Below are 21,988 nucleotides of genomic sequence, written 5' to 3'. Positions count from 1 at the left end.
TGTCGTCTCCCTCCCAGGAGGTGGACGGGGGGCTGGTTGTCCTGTCGTGTCCCTCCCAGGTGGTGGACGGGGGCGCTGGTTGTCCTGTCGTGTCCCTCCCAGGAGGTGGACGGGGGGCTGGTTGTCCTGTCGTGTCCCTCCCAGGTGGTGGACGGGGGGGCTTGTTGTCCTGTCGTGTCCCTCCCAGGTGGTGGACGGGGGGGGCTCGTTGTCCTGTCGTGTCCCTCCCATGTGGTGGACGGGGGGCTGGTTGTCCTGTCGTGTCCCTCCCAGGTGGTGGACGGGGGGCTCGTTGTCCTGTCGTCTCCCTCCCATGTGGTGGACGGGGGGCTGGTTGTCCTGTCGTGTCCCTCCCAGGTGGTGGACGGGGGCGCTGGTTGTCCTGTCGTCTCCCTCCCAGGTGGTGGATGGGGGGCTGGTTGTCCTGTCGTGTCCCTCCCAGGTGGTGGACGGGGGGGCTGGTTGTCCTGTCGTCTCCCTCCCAGGTGGTGGATGGGGGGCTGGTTGTCCTGTCGTGTCCCCCCCCAGGCGGTGGACGGGGGGCTGGTTGTCCTGTCGTCTCCCTCCCAGGTGGTGGACGGGGGGGTGGGGGGGGGCTGGTTGTCCTGTCGACTCCCTCCCAGGAGGTGGACGGGGGGGCTGGTTGTCCTGTCGTGTCCCTCCCAGGTGGTGGACTCGGGTGAAGGTGATGTTATTCACAGTGTCCACAGGAAGCTTCAGGAGCTCCTGCATGAATCCTCACAGTGATGTTTCCACGTTTTCCTCCTCGTGTCCTGGAAGTCCCACGAAGACGAGGTTGTCTCTCATTCTTCTGCTTTGAAGGTCCAGGATGATTCTTTCATCTTGTTCTCCTGGTTCAGTCCTTCAGTCCCTGGTTCAGCAGGTCCACCTCGTCTCTCAGCTCCTGGTTCTCTGCTGTCAGGTCCGCTACCTGCTGGTGGCTGAATTCCAGCGAGTCCTGAAGATCTAGAAACTCAGGGTGGAGCTCCTCCACCAGGGTGGAGCTCCTCCACCAGGGCGAGACGGGTATTGAAGCTGGACAGCTTGGTGTTGACGCTGTCCAGGATGTCCTCCAACTGTTTGTAGGTGAAGGAGCCGCTGTCGGAGAGCTTTCAGCACAGCTCCTCTTGGAAGACGAGGTCTGTGGAGTCTTGGACATGACGAGACGGTCGTAGCTCTCGTCCAAGTAGGCCTGAACGTCTTCTACTGTGTCCTCTTCCAGCGTTATGATTTAGCTTCATTGAGTTGAGTTCTTTTTCCCCTCGGTGGTCAGAAGAGTTTGCTTTACAGCCTGAGTGCCGCCATGTTGGGTTGAACTCATGACGTCACACTGGAATCGCTCCGACATGTCGATCAGCCTCAGCAGGATGACGTCTTGATGGTTGTGGTCAGCCACTGATCCCATTTTTTCAGGGACAAGTTAGTTGAGTTTATTTGGCTTTCAAAGTGAAATCCCCACACATTTTTCAAAATAAAAGTCCTTGTTTGTTACAACCTTAACAAGGTGTCTATGATCAATATTTCAAGGGGCCATAGGCCATGATGGGGCCGACCCCGACGAGCCAGAGTGCCAGCTCCCGATCAAGGCTTTGATGTTCGCCGTTTTGTGTTTTGCACCATTACATCAAGAGAAATTCCTCCTAACAGAAATGTACATTTCCTACAGTAACTGGCAATAAAATGTTTCCGATTCTTATCATCATGTAAGGGAAAAGCAATTGTTCCCGACGGAGCATAACAACAGTGAAAAGTTAAACAGATTCATTCATGTTACATATTAAACAAACACTAAACTAAAAAATTTGTGTTCTCACGTCAACATTTTATTTTGAACACAAATGTAGAAAACACATAATTGAACCTTCTCATTTGTGGCTTGTGGCTCAAGCTGGACTTCCTGAATGAGGTTGTCCTTCATGACTTCACCTCTTTGTGAGTTTTCACATGGTGCAGCAATTTACCCCGTTGACTGAAACTTTTCCCACATGTTTCACAGGAATATGGCTTCTCACCTGTGTGAGTTCTCTTGTGGACCAGCAAACTGCCCTGTTGGCTGAAGCTTTTCCCACATGTTTCACAAGAATACAGCTTCTCACCTGTGTGAATTCTCTTGTGGACCAACAAATGACTCTGGACACTGAAACTTTTCCCACACGTTTCACAAGAATACGGCTTCTCACCTGTGTGAGTTCTCTTGTGGACCAACAAATTACTCTGTACACTGAAACTTTTCCCACATGTTTCACAAGAATATGGCTTCTCACCTGTGTGAGTTCTCTTGTGGACCAACAAATTACTCTGTGCACTGAAGTTTTTTCCACATGTTTCACAAGTATACGGCTTCTCACCTGTGTGAGTTCTCATGTGGCGCAACAAATGACTCTGGACATCAAAACTTTTTTCACATGTTTCACAAGAGTACGGCTTCTCACCTGAGTGAGTTCTCTTGTGGACCAACAAATGACTCTGAAAACTGAAACTTTTCCCACATGTGTCACAAATGATTTTCTTCTTATCAGTGACAGTTCTTAAGTTTGGACCTAATTTAGGTTTTTTACAGACATTTGTCCCACATGGTTCGTCACCAAGAAGCTTTTCACCTTCAGCCTGGTTCTCCGACTCAGGAACCTCGTCCACACGGTCACCAAGGACTATGTTGATTATTTTCAGCTTTACATTTCGAGTTGATTCTGAGTCCAGATGTTTTGTCACATGGCGGACTTCAGAGTCATGAGAGAGGAACTGCTCAGAGTCTGCTACATCTTCTGGTTCACTCAGGGAACTTTGCTCCTCAATAGTAGGAACCCTGAAGGAACAACTGTCAACCTTCAGTAGCAGCTGCTCTCCCTCCTGGCTGCTACTCAGTTCCTCATGCTCCTCAATCTGTGGAGGTTCTGCTTCTTCTGGTTCCTCTTTGATCTCCGGAGGTTCTGCTTCTTCTGGTTCCTCTTTGATCTCTGGAGGTTGTGCTTCTCCCGGCTCGCCACAGTCGTTTGTTTCATCTTTCAAGAGCTGCTCCTTCCTGCAGTCATGGTGCTGTGGGAGCTCTGGAGAGACAAACATGTACAAGATTAAAGGTTAGTTACATTACTTCTACAGTTCCAGCTTAAAACAAAATCTGGGACTCCAGAGGAGAATTTAAAAACTTTCTTTCAATCAAAAATAAAAAAATTAAAACAGTGTGACCGTTACATTATTTCATGATGTGCATGTTGAACTACTACACAGCTGGTGGATTAAGGGTTATTTAAATTAAAGCTGCAAGCAGCATTGAATGGGTCCTCACACACCCACGCAGTTCCAAATGTGTCACATGTCGAGGTTTTGTGCAAGTCTCTCTACTTCCTGTTACCAGCAGATGGCGCAGTGCCCAATCGACGTGGCCACCTCATGGCTGTGATCAGATGTGGACTCATGCAGTGTGTGAAGTTTCAGCCAGAACGGCTCATGTATACCTCACTTCCTGTTTCCAGGAGGTGGCGCTATGCCCAATGGTTGTGTCTCTTGACAATGCTTATCATCCTGCATGCTAACATTAGCCCTATGCTAATCAGCCCATATGCTAATAAATGCGTTATGCCCGATGGTTGTGACGACTGATCAGACGTGGACTTTCATGCAAAGTGTGAAGTTACGCAGTCAAACTTTGGCTCGTCAAACCCTTTTCTATCAAAACAGCCCAAGTTGAAGTAGAATGGAGTACACCTGTTCACACTTCTGTGTTTAGATCCAGATGTGGTGCTCAACAGCTTCTGGCGGCTGTTGCTTTAGCGTTGGACAGTAACGATAACGGCTCAGTCTCGGTGCTCCTGGTTGCTCAACGGTACCTCTCTGACCAGAGGCAGTGGGTCCATTAGGGGGGGCCAGGGTCCCAGTGGGTCCCAGCCATTAGGGGGGGCCAGGGTCCCAGTGGGTCCCAGCCATTAGGGGGGGGCAGGGTCCCAGTGGGTCCCAGCCATTAGGGGGGACCAGGGTCCCAGTGGGTCCCAGCCATTAGGGGGGACCAGGGTCCAGATGCTGCTAGAGACAGGAGCACTTTAGTCTGCAGCGTCTTCATCAGGAGGATTTGGTCAGCAGATCCACCATCAGTCTTGAAGGTGGAGCTGCTTCAGCATCAGTCTTAAAGGTGGAGCTGCTCCACCATCAGTCTTAAAGGTGGAGCTGCTCCACCATCGGTCTTGAAGGTGGAGCTGCTTCAGCATCAGTCTTAAAGGTGGAGCTGCTCCACCTAAGAGGGCGTGGGCCTTCCAGAGGCCAGGAACTTGTAGCAGCAGCTGGCCAGGATGGAGCTGCTACTGCAGACCCCCGTTATGAGGAACATCCACCCACAGCTACATTTCTAAGATGGTCAGTTGTATAAATGTGTCCTAGAAGATCAAATAGAACGAATACTGCAATTGCAGGCCGTGTTGCAGCAGCAGGGTGTAGTTCTATAGCAGGGTGTAGTTCTATAGCAGGGTGTAGTTCTATAGCACCGTCTGGAGAGCAGATCAATGACGGGGACAGATTTACTGGAACCTGAACTCAGTGTTGATCCACAAGGAAAGAATGTCACAGGAGCTCAGTAATTAAATCAATCATGCTAACCAGTGGAAATTAAACTCAAGACTGTTTTAATTAAATTTTACATTAGAAAATAAAGTAATGAAAATATTTGGTAAAAATGTACTAATACATGGCCGTTTATCACAATGTCTGTGTGACTTAATTATTTTATAGTTATTTATACACTAATGTATTTTATTGTATGATATAACTGTATTGTTTGGTTTCACAGGTGCACCTGATGATGCTCTTGAATAGATCAAGGAGTTGGAAGCCAGGCTGTGTTTGTGATGAGCAGATCCGGTTCCACACCAAATTCCCACCTGAGAGTGTGTTCTGGATCTTCTGGGAGTCCAGTGCACCATCTGCTTCCCCTCATTTACTGGACCAGAGCACAGAACATTGAGATGAACCCAGCCCCGCCTGCAGAACGCCTCTGATTGACGAGTTTCTAATGTTGTCAGTGTTCAGGGTGGCGGTGGGCCTGAAGGAGCAGCTTAGTGCTGACATGGTTCAAGTGAGCGTTGCTTCTGACCGTCACCGGGGCCAGCTGCCTTTTCATCGTGTCGTCCATCAACACGTGGGTCAGTGGTGAGAAGGTGAAAGCCAGTGTGCCTGAGAGATTCCAGAAGTTCTCTCCAAAGCTACCAGTCATCTTGGACTGTACAGAAGTTGCTCTGGAGGCTTCATCATCCCTGACATTGCAGTCTGAAACGTTCCCCGCCTACAAGAACTCTGAAAGGGCTGATCGGAGTTCCTCCTGGTGGGTCGGTGACATTTATTTCATCTTTGTACAGCGGCTGCATGTCTGCCAAACAGATGACTGGGGTCAGTGGAACCCTTCCTCTGCTGCAGCCGGGAGATGAAGTCACAGTGGATACAGGCCTCCTCTTTCAAGACTCCTTGATGAAGTTGGACCAAACTCTCCATTGCACCTTTTCGTCACCCTGGTCCGTCCAGCAAGAAAGACCAAGGAGACCCAATCCATTGCTCGTCTGTGGATCATTGATGAGCGATCAATGAGGAATCGCCAGAGTCAAGCGCTTCCACATCTGGTCCTCTCCTGTGCCTCTTCACTTTAATAGGAACTGTCAATCAGATCTGGCACAACTGTTGTGTTTTGGCAAATTACCACGGCCCCATTTGTTTGTGTTCTTTTTATTCATTTAATTTGTGGACTGATTGAGTTAAATTGCAAGGAAACGAGTTCAATTTACAAGTTCTAGTAAAAACAGAAAATTCTGAAGACCTTTGTAAGTCAACATTTTATAACTGTACTCTAAGTTGATAGAGGATTATGCTGCAAATGAATATACACCAAATCAAAACATGAATGGTTGCGAATTAGATAGTTACATCATTCGCGATGGACACATCCATCAAGTTTTGATGTATATTACCTGCTAATCCTGTAGTTGTAACCACGACGAAAAAATACTTTTAAAACAAGTTACAAAATAGCAATTGAAGAAAATCACAGATATTTTTTTCCAAACTCAAGCAGGTTCATTTTATTTATTTATTTATTTGCACATTATAGACATTTATGTGGCCATAACAGAACACAGGCATCCAGCATAGGGCGTATAGGAACGTAGAGCAATGTGCTTAATGGGGGACAATTCCCCCTTAACAAAACAAATAACCCTTACAAAAATAAATAAACAAATATAAATGAAACAAAAATAAATATAAAAAATAAAATTCAAAGTAGGCTACAAAATGCAACTAAGAAGGAAAGGGGGGGGGGGGGGGGACTACATGAGGGCCTCCGTCCGTCACATTTGCACTCGGCAGGTTATTAAAGTAAAATTCAAGCAGGTTCATTTTAATAGAATTAACACTATTTATACTATTTAGTGATTCACACAACTTGGGATTCAATGTTCAAAACACAAAGGGACAAAAGGCTCATTTATACACTTTATTATGATCATTACTGGGTTGAAATAAACTCATATTGTTGAGTACTAGCAAATGCTTCGGTTCTTGTCTGGTGGTAGAAGCACTTGTTGCTGCTCCTGATCGCTTTGTTCATTTCTTCTAATTGACTCGCGTGGTTGTACTGCAGGTGGTGGAAGAGGGTGGATGTGTTACTTTGACTTGTCACAACAGTGTTTTGGCACAGTTTACATTTCACATTGTTTTGGTTGACATCGTCCTTGCTGAACCCAAAATGCTGCCAAATGATTGATGAAGCGTTTCTTTTTTGGGACAAGCTGCTCCCCCTCTCCCTCGACCACCAACTCCAGCCTCCGCAGCAGCACCACCACAACTTCTGAACCTCCATCACCTCACCTCACTCCAGTTTTGTTACAGACTGGATGGGTGGAGTCTCTGACAGAGTAGAGTCTTAAAGAGACATCACAACATAGCCTTCCTACACACAATCAAAACTACTTTTTTCTTTTTTTTTTTAAACACAGAATATACCAAAATGACGTTGTAATTTTCAAAAATTTTAATCTCAGTATTTTCGATTTACCGCCCAGGCCGAACCTGACACCAGAAGATGTTACTTCCGGTTGGCGTGAAAAAGGTGTGTTTCCCCCGGGGACGAGTTTCCTCCAAATATCCAACTTCTTGTTGTGTTTTAGGTACGGCCATAGGAGAGTTTGTTGTTCGTCTTGGCCTGTTACATACGTGTGCCGATTCCTTGTTCCATTTTTGCAGGTGGCACCGTTGAGCCATTTTGCAAGTGAAATGTGTAACTCCCCCAAATGATCACGTTGCTGGCCACAACCCACAAGTGTGCAAAGTTTCACAAAAAATTATTTATGTTAAGGCCCTCAAAAACAGTTCCATTCAGGCTGACAAAGAATAATAGCAACAATGATAAATAATAATAATAATAATCCCTATGGTGTGGTCAGTGCTCGGCCTCTAAAGGCCCACCGCAGTACGCGTCATGTCGTAGCGCAGCGGGGCGGAGTATGGGGTTATATTTGTGCCAAAATTCTGAGCGAGCGATGGGAAATTTTGAGCGCAAAAAAAATTATTTTGCAAGCGCACTAACAGCATTTTGAGGAAATATTTAAATTGCGCAAAGAAAAACTTAAGATTGTGTGCTCAAAAATCATTTCTGCGCTCGGATTCTTCCTCTGCGTGCTCAACCTCTCTCTCTCTCTCTCAACCTCTCTCTCTCTCGCTCGCTCAACCTCTCTCTCTCTCGCTCGCTCACATCTCTCCACCTCCGCTCAAGTCCTGCTGTGCGCTCGCTCAAAATGTGCAAAGCCCAAATGTGACAGACACGGTTGTCCACCAATCACAGAAATTTGGGGCGGGCGTTGAATTCTGATTGGTTACTTCGGATTCTGGAAGTGCCTCATAACCGACGAAGAAGAAGAGGGAAAAACAAACTGCGAAGGAAAACAGAAATAAGGAAAACTAAAGATAATGATCCTGGATTACAACATGTTTTCCCTCGCAGTTTGTTTTTCCCTCTTCTTCTTCTTTTTCTTCTTCGTTGGTTCTGAGGCACTTCCAGAATCTGAAGTAACCAATCAGAGTTCAACGCCCGCCCCAAATTTCTGTGATTGGTGGACAACCGTGTCTGTCACATTTGGGCTTTGCACATTTTGAGCGAGCGTACAGCAGGACTTGAGCGGAGGTGGAGAGATTTGAGCGAGCGAGAGAGAGAGAGAGGTTGAGCGAGAGAGAGAGAGGTTGAGCGCGCGAGAGAGAGAGAGGTTGAGCGCAGAGGAAGAATCTGAGCGCAGAAATGATTTTTGAGCGCGCAACCTCAAGTTTGTCTTTGCACAATTTAAATATTTCCTCAAAATGTTATTAGTGTGCTTGCACAATTAATTTTTTTGCGCTCAAATTTTCCCATCGCTCGCTCAGAATTTTGGCACAAATATAACCCCATAGGCGGAGTGGGAGGGTACAGTACAGCAAAGCGCACCCAGACCCAACTCTATCGCGCGGTCCCTCCACAGAAGGTAAGTTTAAAAAGTGACAGGGTTGTGGACAACGTGGGGACGGGCGAAGAATGCGGAAGTGGCCAGGGGCTGCTAGCTTAACTCAGCCTCAGCTCTGCAGCCAGCAGAGTAAAGCCTTGAGCCTCGTTCTGTCACGCAGCACAAAGTTTCTCCTTGTGAACAGCAGCACCAGGTCAATCTCCTCCTCCTGCTACTGAGAGGAGCGTCTGCACATTGTTGTTGTGTTGCACATTGATGTTTAAATAAACCCAGTTAACAAAACAACCCATGAGCGCAAAGCGGCGGATGTCAACGACAACGGGAGGATTTACAGCCGAAGAAACATTTCGATATTGCGAGCAAGTGGAGAATGAGGATCGTCTCGAGCAATCAGCAGACGGCTTCGTCGCTGCTCCTCACAGACCCGTTTCCTCGGGGCTCGGTACCTCAATGGAGGCTGACGGAAGAGCCGAGCTGGTGGTTGTTTGTTTCGTACCATGCTCAACGTTTTCAGTGGGACCACAAGAAAACCCACCCCGCCCTGACACAAACGTGCAGAGGGACTGTGCCTCTACAATTCCTACGGTTTCTATAGGGTCTTCTGCTCCGTCAGTGCTCGGACCCAAACAATGTGAGAAAATCCAACAGGGTCTCCTGTCCTTTCAGTGCTCAAACCTTAATAAACCTTTTCTTGGGCGTATATTTCACGTATAATAGTTCCTTGGGGGGAAAAGGCTCACGTTGTGTTTCCTAAAGTGTAATGCTGTGCTGTTACGTGGAAGTAGAGAACGGAGAAGAAGGCGGAGTGTGTTTGGAGTTTCCAGTCTGCTGAATAAAGATCCTAAAGACGTAGGAGACACAAACCTGCTTCTGTCAGAGGTCGACGAACCAAACAGCCATAATGACGGAGATCTTCCACCAGCCCACTCATGTGTTCATTCAGACTGTTCCATACCTGTTCTGTGGTGCTTGACTGGAGGATTCCAGATGTTTCCCAGCAGTCTGCGCTGATGATCAATCCCCTCCTCATACTGGATGAGAGTTTGTTCAAACAGGGTGAAGATTTCTCCTGCAGCAGCAGTCAGTCTCTGGGCGGTCCAGTCCCTCACGGAGTGGTGGGAATCGTCACGGTCACCGTCAGTAACAGTCACTTCAACAAGATCCTCCTCCTCTTTGATGTGTGGAGCTTCATGTTCCTCCTGCTCCACGCTGGACCTGGTCTTCTGGTGTCGCTGTGGACTCTCTGGAGGGAAACCAACACAAAGGGCTCCGATGTGACGATGTCGATATTTTACACTGATGGATGGACGAGACGGGACAGGCTGCATTTAGAAAAGAAACAAAAAGTGCTGATTTCAATAAAACAGGACAGGAGCTGTGGGGTTTAAAGAATGAAGGAGGAAACTGTGTGGGTGTGTTGGTGAGTTCTGGTGACATCGGGAGGCATGTATGTTCAAACTGTCAACGCCCTGCAGGATGAGAGCAGAAGAGCCCTGGAGACGGGTTCTATTACATTTAACTCCTGAGGTGGCGCCTCTTCTCATATAGGAGTTAACGACCTGCTCCCCTTCATCCCTAACCTCAACCAGTCCCTCTGACCACAAGTTGTTTTCATCTCACCTTGCTGTGTGTGTGTGTGTGTGTGTGTGTGTGTGTGTGTGTGTGTGTGTGTGTGTGTGTGTGTGACAAGTACAACTGAAAACCACCAGTGATGATAATTACAGTATATATACCCAGCAGCCAATCATAGGACAGGAGCTTTTCTCCTCTTCTATAAGGAAAGTAAGAAAGGAATTGAAGGGAAAAAAGGAAATAAACGCAAATGTCAGAGAGAGAGAGAGAGAGAGAGAGAGAGAGAGAGAGACAGATAGAGAGAGAGAGAGAGAGAGGGGGGGGGGGTGACTGAGGATGAAACACAAAGTCCACTGAGTCTTTTCACCGTCACTCTTCACATATTGAATTCAAACATTTAATAAAGAGATGAAAGAACTTTATGGCCTGTGTCTCCTTCCTCTCCGTCACCATGGAGACTGTTGGTGCCTCCTGGCCTCCATCCTCCACCTCCCTCCTCCTCTTCCTCTCCTCCACCTCCCTCCTCCTCCTCTCCTCCTCCTCTTCCTCTCCTCCACCTCCCCCACCACCTCCCTCCTCCTGCTCCTCTCCTCTACCCCCTCCTCCACCTCCCTCCTCCTCTTCCTCTCCTCCACCTCCATTCCCTCCTCCTCCTCCTCTCCTCCTCCTCCTCTCCTCCTCCTCCACCTCCCTCCTCCTCTTCCTCTCCTCCTCCTCCTCTCCTCCACCTCCCTCCTCCTCCTCCTCCTCTCCTCTACCCCCTCCTCCACCTCCTCCTCTCCTCCACCTCTTCCTCCTCCTCTACCCCCTCCTCCACCTCCTCTCCTCTACCCCCTCCTCCACCTCCCTCCTCCTCCTCTCCTCCACCTCTTCCTCCTCCTCTTCCTCTCCTCCTCCTCTCCTCCACCACCTCCTCCTCCTCCTCCTCCTCCTCCTCCACTGATCTCTGGAGCTCTCCCTCTATTTCCAGTGACGACGCTCTGCTGGTCGCTTGTTTCTTCTTTTACCAGTGATTCCACACCAAACATCCTTCTCCACCTCCACCTCCTCCACCTCCCTCCTCCTGTGATTCCACACCAAACATCCTTCTCCACCTCCACCTCCTCCACCTCCCTCCTCCTGTGATTCCACACCAAACATCCTTCTCCACCTCCACCTCCTCCACCTCCCTCCTCCTGTGATTCCACACCAAACATCATTCTCCACCTCCACCTCCTCCACCTCCCTCCTCCTGTGATTCCACACCAAACATCATTCTCCACCTCCACCTCCTCCACCTCCCTCCTCCTGTGATTCCACACCAAACATCCTTCTCCACCTCCACCTCCACCTCCCTCCTCCTGTGATTCCACACCAAACATCCTTCTCCACCTCCACCTCCTCCACCTCCCTCCTCCTGTGATTCCACACCAAACATCATTCTCCACCTCTACCTCCACCTCCTCCACCTCCCTCCTCCTGTGATTCCAAACCGAACATCCTTCTCCACCTCTACCTCCACCTCCTCCACCTCCCTCCTCCTGTGATTCCACACCAAACATCATTCTCCACCTCTACCTCCACCTCCCTCCTCCTGTGATTCCACACCAAACATCATTCTCCACCTCTACCTCCACCTCCTCCACCTCCCTCCTCCTGTGATTCCACACCAAACATCCTTCTCCACCTCTACCTCCACCTCCTCCACCTCCCTCCTCCTGTGATTCCACACCAAACATCATTCTCCACCTCTACCTCCACCTCCCTCCTCCTGTGATTCCACACCAAACATCATTCTCCACCTCTACCTCCACCTCCTCCACCTCCCTCCTCCTGTGATTCCACACCAAACATCATTCTCCACCTCTACCTCCACCTCCTCCACTTCCCTCCTCCTGTGATTCCACACCAAACATCCTTCTCCACCTCCACCTCCTCCACCTCCCTCCTCCTGTGATTCCACATCAAACATCATTCTCCACCTCCACCTCCTCCACCTCCCTCCTCCTGTGATTCCACACCAAACATCATTCTCCACCTCCTCCACCTCCCTCCTCCTGTGATTCCACACCAAACATCATTCTCCACCTCCACCTCCTCCACCTCCCTCCTCATGTGATTCCACACCAAACATCATTCTCCACCTCCACCTCCACCTCCTCCATCACTAGTTCTTTCTGTAAAAGTCCTTTCCTGTCAGGATGGATTGTGAAATGCCGGCGATCAACAGGCTGAATGAGATGCAGAAATACTGACGAGGCTCTTTGCGTCGAGCGTTTCTGGTAGAAAGTGGGCGTGTCCAGGGCGGGAGGTGAACTTTACAGGTAGGCGTGATGTATAAAAGGAAAGTGCGTACAGATGTGCATATCCATGGTTTTATTGAGCCGAAACCTTGTTGGCGCGCCTCATTTTCAGCTTTTGGACGCACGTACATTTTTGATCCAACGCAATGTTTTATAAATGAGCCCCTGGAGAAGATCAGTGAGCAGCAGAATGAAACACCTGCCAGGGCAGTGCTCAACCATGTTTATTATTGTGGACAGTGAGAAACAAAGAAATACAATTGATAGCTAATATATATAAATAAATAGGTAATCATAAACTTAGTTTAAAGTATTCACACAAATACGGCTTCTTTTAAAAATGAAAACTGTTCAAATGCTTCTTGTATGAATAGAAAAATTAAAACTTAATTCTTCACACTTGAATGAAAAAAAAGGTCATTAGTTGTAGAAGGTGATTTCCATTTTTAAGCAAATACAAGACCAACGTGTGTCCGAAAAACATTTGTTAAAGCACACTTCACTGCTTTTACATTGTGTGTCAGTGGAGGAGAGAACTGCTTCTTTAAAATGGCTTTTTGTTGTTGTTGTTTCCAGATTGAATGCGACACTTGTTTTCGGTGGTTTCACCAGATCTGTGTCGACAAGCCGCCACCAGAGGATCCTTTCCTTTGTAGGGCGTCTCAGTTTGACACCACAGTGAGGAATACCTGCCTCTATGACCACATGCATGAAGGCAGTAATGTAGTGTCAGCTGTTCGCAATTGTGGTGGTGGTTTCATTTTTAGTACGGCTGCATTTTGGACGTTTTTGCTGCAAGCTCGACTGCCCTGTTTTTTCCTCGATGTGTGTTCTCAATAAATAACCTTTAAAAAAGTTTAAAGGTTAAGTGTAAAGTGTTTTAATTAAGACTTAATTAAAAAGGAATCAGCACGACTTAGTAAGTAAAGGGTTAAGAATAATGTGTATATATATTTATACGAACAAAGAAATGTTCTAGTTTTGTTTTGCGAGGACCTTTACTGTCTGTTTTAAAACTATCCTCACCTGATGTCTTCTGTATTCTGGCAGGGGAGTAAATGCAGAGTTGCTGGCAGGCTGCAGGTAAAAGGAGGATTGAGGAAGGGGGTGAGCTCATCCTGGCAGGGTGAGCCTCATAGGATTTCTAACTTTGTTAATAAAAGAGCCAGGGGGTTCCTACTTGCCATGCTATTCAACAGTTCATGGGGAAAATAACAAGGGAACAACCCCGTCTGACCTGCTGCCCTCGGGAAGGCGCTACAGGGTCAGCAGGTCTCAGACGAACAGAGTCCAGAACAGTTTTTCCCCAAAGCCATGACCCCTGAACTCTCAGGACTGACGTCACAGTCCAGCACCTCTCTGTGCTTTCACAACGCTCCTTACCCACCGAGTGGGACACAACTGGTCCATCTCTGCAATACGTTTGTCAGCACATCTGCATTTAGTGCAGGGGGTGTCCAACATGCGGCCCGGGGGCCACAACCGGCCCACCAGACCATCTAATCCGGCCGCCATGGGATTTTTGAGGTGTGAAGTATAAAATGAAAACTGACAGAAGCTGATCTAAAAACACTAGATGGGCAAAAATGACATTCAAAACCGCCATTGGTCAGAATTTATGAATGCATCTGTGGAGGTCACATGACTCAACGCCTTTCACAATAAAACAACGAGTCCAATTTATGTGAAATGATACTTTAGATACGTGAACTCAAAACAATTTCCAGATGATGACAAATTGTTTTAATCCTGAATAAAAATAGGATATCCAGAAAAGGTGACTGAGGTTTTTTTTTGGTGTTTCTTTTTTGCAAATATAATATTTGATTTCCTTTAATGTGTATATTTCAGAATAGACTGGTAAATTCTTGCAGTTACAAAACGATCAAAAGAAGGAAAGACTGCATTTGTCCATATCTGCAGTTTAACATGTGATGTTTGACTTGTTGGGCCTCCAGAGGTCAGAGGTCAGGTCAGGTTGATCAACTAAAATCAGTTTGAAGCCCCTGATTTAGTGTATATAACTGGACTTTCTGTGCAATACTTTATAATGTGCAATATAAGTTTTATTGTTCTCAGGACTGGACTGTGCACTTTACCTCCTTTACACCCCCCACCCTCCTTCTTGCACTATTTCCCTTTCTATGTTTTTTACATATTCTGCACTTTTTCTTTTCTTAACATGTTCTCACATATCCTGTACTGCACCGCTACTGGAGCTGCTTTTAATCTCATTGTCCCTGGTACAGTGAATTCTCACTCTCAAACACGACCACTGTTTCTTTCAGCGTCTCGTTTCCACACGCAGCAGAACAAACTACTGGAACACTGACTGAGGTTCGTACAAGGCTTATATTCAGCATTGACGTGTGGACGTCATAGAAACAGATGGATGACGTGATAACTAATGCACTGGCCGTTACTCATTGTTATAGTTTGGGATTCACCCAGTGTGGCTGGACAGATGTGCAGCTTGTGGCAGCTACTGGTGTCAAGCCAGCCCTCACTTCGGAAAACAACGTCAAGCCAGCCCCCACTCAATTTAGCGGTGCGCGTATACACTATGCATTACCGTAAGAGCAAACTCAGACCTATTTCAAAATAAAAGTGACGTTTAAATGAACGAGATTCATTCAGATAGTTGATGAAACATAAATTAATACTATAACTAGTAACAACAAAGAAGATAAATTAATTTATCATTGATACAAACTAATAAAAATGACATATCAATAAAACTATTGCCCACAGAAGCCAAAAAAACGTTTTTTTATTAGTATTAATGTTATTATAATACTATAGATATAAACCCACTCTGATCACGTTACTAAAATTAAAGGCCCAATAGAACAGTAGGTCTTGGAGAAATTCAGACTCATTTAACATCAGATTGATAGTAGACCTGATAAGGTGTATAAAATAAGAGCCCTCTGACAGCTTATCTGGGCTTGAATGACTCTGATTTCAGACTAATTTTAAATGGAAGTTCCCTGTTGTCATCAAACCAATCCACATCAAACTGATAGTAGACCACCCCAGGATGCCACACACCAACTATCAGCCAGATCTGATGTGGCATTTCAAAATAAGAGCTTTCTGAAATACCATATCTGAGCACCTATCACACCAACTTTGAAGTGGTATTAAATGGAATTTCCACGTTATAATTTCACCATTTCAATTCAGACTGATAGTAGGACACCCCAGGATGCCACATACCAAGTATCAGCCAGATCTGATGTGGAATTCCAAAATAAGAGCCATTTGAAATACCATATCTGAGTAACATTCATGCCATTCAGCTCCTCTTCCTATCTCTGAGGGTGACTGAGCTCCTCACCCTATATCTAAAGGTGCGCCCAGCCACCCTATGGAGGAAGCTCATTTTTCTCGTTTTAAAGAACGAGATCCCGGATACAAGCGGCTAAAATGAGCTTCCTCCATAGGGTGGCTGGGCGCACCTTTAGATATAGGGTGAGGAGCTCAGTCACCCTCAGAGATAGGAAGAGGAGCTCAGTCACCAGGGAGGAGCTCGGAGTAGAGCCACTGCTCCTCCACATCAAGTGGAGCTAGTTGAGGTGGCTCGGGCACCTGTTTCGGACGCCCCCCGGACGCCTCCCTATCCCGAGGCAGGTGCTCCGGGCATGTCCCTCCGGTAGGAGGCCTTGTGGCAGACCAAGGACACGCTGGAGGGACTATGTCTCTCGGCTGGCCTGGGAACGCCTTGGGATGGGAACTCTGCTTGGACTGCTGCCTCCACGACCCGGCCCTGGATAAGCGGCAGAAAATGGATGGATGGATGGATCGATATCAGACTAAGATAGTGATTGGTGCTCAGATGTGCTATTTCAGTACACTCTTATTTTGGAATTCCACATCAGATCTGGTTGATACTTGGTATGTGGCATCCTGGGGTGTCCTACTATCAGTCTGAATTGAAATGGTGAAATGATAACGTGGAAATTCCATTTAATATCACTTCAAAGTTGGTACAATACGTGCTCTGATGAGCAATTTCAAATGGATCTTATTTTGGAATTCCACATCAGATCTGGCTGATACTTGGTGTGTGGCATCCTGGGGTGTCCTACTATCAGTCTGACTTGGAATGGTGAAATGATAACGTGGAAATTCCATTTAAAACCACTTCAAATTTGGCATGAATGTTACTCAGATATGGTATTTCAAATGGCTCTTATTTTGGAATTCCACATCAGATCTGGCTGATACTTAGTATGTGGCATCCTGGGGTGTCCTACTATCTGTCTGAATTGAAATGGTGAAATGATAACGTGGAAATTCCATTTAATATCACTTCAAATTTGGTGTGATAGGTGCTCAGATATGGTATTTCAGAAGGCTCTTATTTTGGAATTCCACATCAGATCTGGCTGATACTTGGTGTGTGGCATCCTGGGGTGTCCTACTATCAGTCTGAATTGGAATGGTGAAATGATAACGTGGAAATTCCATTTAATATCACTTCAAAGTTGGCATGAATGTTACTCAGATATGGTATTTCAAATGGCTCTTATTTTGAAATTTCTAATCAGATCTGGCTGATCCTTATCTATAGTATTATAATAACAGTAATACTAATAAAAAATACATCTTTTTTGGCTTCTGTGGGCAATAGTTTTATTAATTTCATTTTATTAGTTTGTATCAATGATAAAGTAATTTATTTTCTTTGTTGTTATTAGCTAGAGTATTAATTTGTGTTTCATTAACTATCTGAAAGAAGGCGATATTTCGTTCATTTAAACGTCACTTTTATTTTGAAATAGGTCCGAGTTTGCTCTTACAGTAATGCATGGCGTATACGCGCACCGCTAAATTGAGTGGGGGCTGGCTTGACGTCGTTTTCCGAAGTGAGGGCTGGCTTGACACCAGTTGGCAGCTGGACTGTTTCTGGCTCGGCGAGGTGTGTCTTCTTTATTTCCAGGAGTTTTACAGCCCTACTGTAACACAGACAGCCATACAGAGCAAGGCTGCTCTGGGGCAGGCTGTGTCAATAAACCACTTCTAACAGCACAACACCAGTTCCCTCTGTTCGTGATACAGAAGCTCCGTTTAATGCTGAAGGTTTGTGACTAAAGTCACTCCTGTGGTTTCACTTTGACCGCAGCCTGCAGCCGCATTTCAAAATAAGAGCAGCGATCCTCCACGAGTCACGTTCATGCGTTCATTCACTTCTCCATACCTGTTCCGTGGAACCGGATCCGAGGTTCCCCACTGACTTCCAAGAACCTGCGTTGACAGTCCATCTGCTGCTCGTACTGGACGACAGTTCGTTCAAACATCAGGAAGATTTCTGCGGCAGCAGCGGTGAGTCGCTGGACGATAAACTCCCTCAACGCCTGGAGTGACGTCATCGTTCCTGCAGGAGATTAAACGATTTCCTGCGTGAAAGTCCAGAACCCAGAAGAACCCCACAAGTTCTACCAGCCGCTGAACGGTTCTCCTCCTCTAAGGCTCAACAGCAGCTCGCAGCCACCGTCCCTCCACAGCAGGTGACCGTAACACCGCCCAGCGTGCGAGCGACTGCGACTTCCGGGTGGTGGTGGGGGGGGGGGGTTATTTTTTATTGAATTATACAACAAAAAAAATGTAAAAATGTAAAATAAAACTTTTCGGGCATCTTGCAGAGCCAGGGGATTCACTCTCTCTAAAAAAAACAAACAAACAAAAAAACTGAAGTTGTTAAAAAAACAAAAACAACAACAACTTCTGAGCCTTCGTTTCCGGTTCAGAGTTCATCAAAATGGAGTCATGCGCAGTGCCAGCAGTCATCACATCATGAGTTCTACTTTGAAATATGCTTCAAACGTAAAGATATTTAGGATTTCCTTGCGGATCGGCACAACTTCCATAGTTGCGGACAAACACGGAGCGAGGAGAGTTATTTGACGGGGATCCAGCCGCCGTAAAGCGACTCAGCGGGACTATACTCTGGCCGAACCACCGCCACTGCTGGACGGACGCCAGATGTGAGGAAACGGACTTGGTGTGAGAAAAGAGGATGCATGTTGAAGAAGCTCGAGCCCCCGGAGCTTCATGGAGGCAAACACGTCGTTCCAGACGGAGAAAGTACTTCTTCACAAGACCAAACTGTGTTTGACACATGAGAAAGTTGATCAGACCGGAAGTAGAGATGCTTTCTCAAGAAACATAGTGTGTGTGTGTGTGTGTGTGTGTGTGTGTGTGTGTGTGTGTGTGTGTGTGTGTGTGTGTGTGTGTGTGTGTAAAAGCCTGAAGCTGAATCTCTTGCATTCATCAAGACCGTGAAACTATTTAAAGTAATATTTTTTCTTCAATAAGGGTTATGACTGCTAAATGTGTTTTAAAAGCTCTGCCACTGTTTTTCACTGCTCACGTGTTTCTTTTATTTGTGGTCATTTTTAAAGTAATTATTCTATTAGATTGACCTCAATGTTTGACAACACGGAGGCAAATAAAATGTAATCCTGCTCTGCAGCATGTTTATGTTCTCTAAAATCATTTTTCCCCTCGTCGAACACCAATTTATTAATTTCACACAGAAGTTCACTTCCAAGAATTAAAAAGTGCAGGAATGTGTGTTAAGGAGTCGAATGTCGTCGTATCACAATTGTTCTGATTTATCTTCGTATGGAAATGATCTTGTGTTTTCTTACATCCAAGTAATTCCATGAATGTCAGACAAAAAGTGATGAGTGTGTGTTATTTCTGCTGAGGAACACAATAATGAAACGTTCAAGCTTTATGGAGCAAACACTTTATTATGAACACTTTCACTCTTCAGCAGGTGACTTTTTTAACCCGCGACACAAATGTCTCTGAAAATGTTAACTTTTTCTGCACCATCCATCCATCCATTCACCCATCCATCCATCCATCTTCTCTCCCACCTATCCAGTTGAGGGTGGCGGGGTGCTGGTTCCAGTCCCGGCCTCCGGTGGTCCAGAGCAGGATCCACCTGGACCGTCTCCAGTCGCTCACGGGGCAAACATACAAACAACCACACACGCATGCATGTCAACTCCAATCAAATTCTTATAATTATTCAGTGTGAAAGTGTAGCTGGTCACTGAGTTTCCCCAATGTATCCAATCCGCTTTATTTATAGAGCACATTTTAAAAACGAAGTGTTTACAAAGTGCTTCACATACTGCACATAAAACTAAACAGTCCAACACTAAATAAGTATAAAGCCATAAAATAAAAATAAAAACAGATGAAAAACTACAAACACATTAAGAAACTACAAATAAGAATAAAACAATTCAAAAGAATAAATAGAAATAAAAAGACGCTTAAAAAGCAATAAAATAGATGAGAACAATAAATAAAACAATAAGTAAAGGACACAGGCGACCACACGACTCCCGCGGCGTTAAAAGCCTGAGAATAAAAGTTTAAGGGTTTTAAGACGTGATTTAAAACAGTCTAAAGTGGGGGGGCTGTTGGGACGTGGAGGGGCAGAACGTTCCACAGCTTAGGGCCGACAACAGAGAACGCTCTGTCCCCTCTTGTTTTACACTTATACAATATACACAATATACTTATTGATTAAGATCAGTCGACTTTATGCTGATTCAATTACAATCTACTTTGAAATATCGTGGCATGAGGTTCCATGATGAGTTATGTGGATGGGAAACACTCGGTACTCGTTTCACTGCTTCTTTGCAATCAAGTGATTCATTTCAAAGGCTTTGCAATGAATTCTGACGAGAAACATTGTTTGATGTTATCAGACAGGTTTTTGTTTATTTTTAGAGTTAATTTGTGGAGACTTTCTAGTGGGGATACAGGGATGCATTTTATTGGCTGAAGCTATAAACGTATTGATTCATAAGTCGTAAGTATGATTCTTCTAATCTTTTGTCTGGGCCATTTTTATTCAAACGATTTTTAGAAGTCATTATTTTGAGGTGTGACATTTATAAACTATTAGCTTTTAGCAATGTTGTCATGTTTGATATCACATTTTCTGCTCTCCATTTTACTATAATAAACTGTTTATGAATTCTTGTTATTAAAGCAGTTCATCGTGTTCCTTTTCTTCACCTCATGGATTTAGTGCCATCTAGTGGCTGAACTCTGTACAGATCTGATGTGTGATATTTCTCTTTCTAAGCTCCAACTGCAGAAACTGAACTTTACCAACATCAGCAGCTCGGGGCTTCATCAGATACACAATATGAAATTAATAGATGAATACGACTTCAGCTGTTGTGTACTTTGTCTCTTTCCGTTCAGTAGTTATGAGGACTCAGTTCATTATTTCACATGCAGTTGATAAATGTAGTGCTGAAATCACTGGAACCTCAGGAAGAATAGTTTGATATGGCAATACATTAATTAAAACTGTGGCCAGAAAAATTGCTTGTATTGTGTTTATAAGGTTTTATGGAGTGATTGATTGGATCACTCCAAGAGAGGGACCTACAAAACACGAAGAATATTGATTTAAGGTTAAAAGTAGTCTTAGTAATGTGTGATTATTCTGACTTAGTGATAGTGTGGGTTTTATTAAAATAATGATGGTCTGATGTATGTGTTTGCCTCGGGTTGAGAATTACTGCTCCCACTGACCCCACCTACAAAAATTGTTAAAATTGTTTAGATTTTGGGCTGTAGTTGTCCTGGCTGGGGCCTGCTAGAATTGATAAGAACCGGTGCAAACCAGCTTACTCCTCCTTTTTGATGTCCCGTGACTGGAGAAGCACGGGCGGGGACAGGAGGAAGACCTTGGAGGAGATAGAGAAAAGGAGGCAGTAATTCTGAGCCGGGGGTCTTTTGCCATTTTCTTCCGCCGTATCCACTTGGGTCCGGTTTTTGGTTCAGAGAAGCAAGATCCACCTGGGTGGTGAACGGCTCTTCGAACCCAGAAATATTTCTGTAAGTTTTATATATATTGCTTTGTAATAAAACTCATGTGTTGATTTCATTCTCAAGTTTCATGTTTGGTGGCTTCAACTCACTGTGGTTTCCCATTTTCCTTACACGGGGAGCGAGCTGTCCCTCCTCGGGGGAGCGGGCCCCCAAAAAGGACAAAACTCATGGGCTCCTTAAACAAAACACAAGAAGTGACACCTGGTATTGAGTCCTAGTCGGGGTTTGTTCAACTCCACTTCTCTCCACTAAAGCTGCTTTTTGCTGTTTGTGTTGCTCAGCTTGCTTTGGGGAATGTAATCAGTGCTCTGGGTGACCGGAGCAAGCGGGCGTCTCATGTGCCTTATCGAGACTCCAAACTCTCCCGACTCCTGCAGGACTCGCTGGGAGGAAACAGGTCGGTGGATTGCAACTCCATTAGCTGCTTTGGATTCAACACGTTCAGGAAACATTGAGCAACTTGTCATTCATGTACTTTTGCAAACGTTCCAGAGTGAGCAACATTTCCATCACATGCAGTAACATGTTGAGCAGACGAGGGTCAGAAACAGACAAAGAGTCAATGTGGAGCTCTTGAAGCACCTCGGGAGCCTCTGTCCACATTATGTCATACTAGATTGGACTTCTTCTTCTTCTCCACTCTTATTGTGGAGCTCAGCCTCAACTTCAATCATCTTCATTAAACAACAACCAACTATGGACAATAAAAAACTGGAGTCCAGCTTTCATTTTTTTCTCTTTTGATAAGAAAAATTGTCTGAAAGATGAAGAAAATGACATTATGACAAA

General features: G+C 45.6%; 1 protein-coding gene across 1 annotated transcript; it reads right to left on the bottom strand.

Moving 5' to 3' along the window:
* Nucleotides 1-1,835: 1,835 nt before the first annotated feature.
* On the bottom strand, nucleotides 1,836-17,816 carry LOC308136278 (uncharacterized protein). The gene is made up of 3 exons (XM_080504545.1): nucleotides 17,523-17,816; nucleotides 9,421-9,708; nucleotides 1,836-3,047 (listed from the first exon to the last, which is right to left on the bottom strand). Exons 1-3 carry the CDS (start codon nucleotides 17,692-17,694, stop codon nucleotides 1,915-1,917), a joined length of 1,593 nt encoding a protein of 530 aa, XP_080360671.1. The 5' UTR covers nucleotides 17,695-17,816; the 3' UTR covers nucleotides 1,836-1,914.
* Between the last annotated feature and the right edge of the window lie 4,172 nt (nucleotides 17,817-21,988).

Source organism: Blennius ocellaris (assembly GCF_963422515.1).
Source record: "Blennius ocellaris genome assembly, chromosome: 11".
NCBI classification, from domain to species: domain Eukaryota; kingdom Metazoa; phylum Chordata; class Actinopteri; order Blenniiformes; family Blenniidae; genus Blennius; species Blennius ocellaris.
The sequence above is the reverse complement of the archived record's forward strand: the minus strand, read 5'-3'. Positions and strand labels throughout refer to the sequence as shown.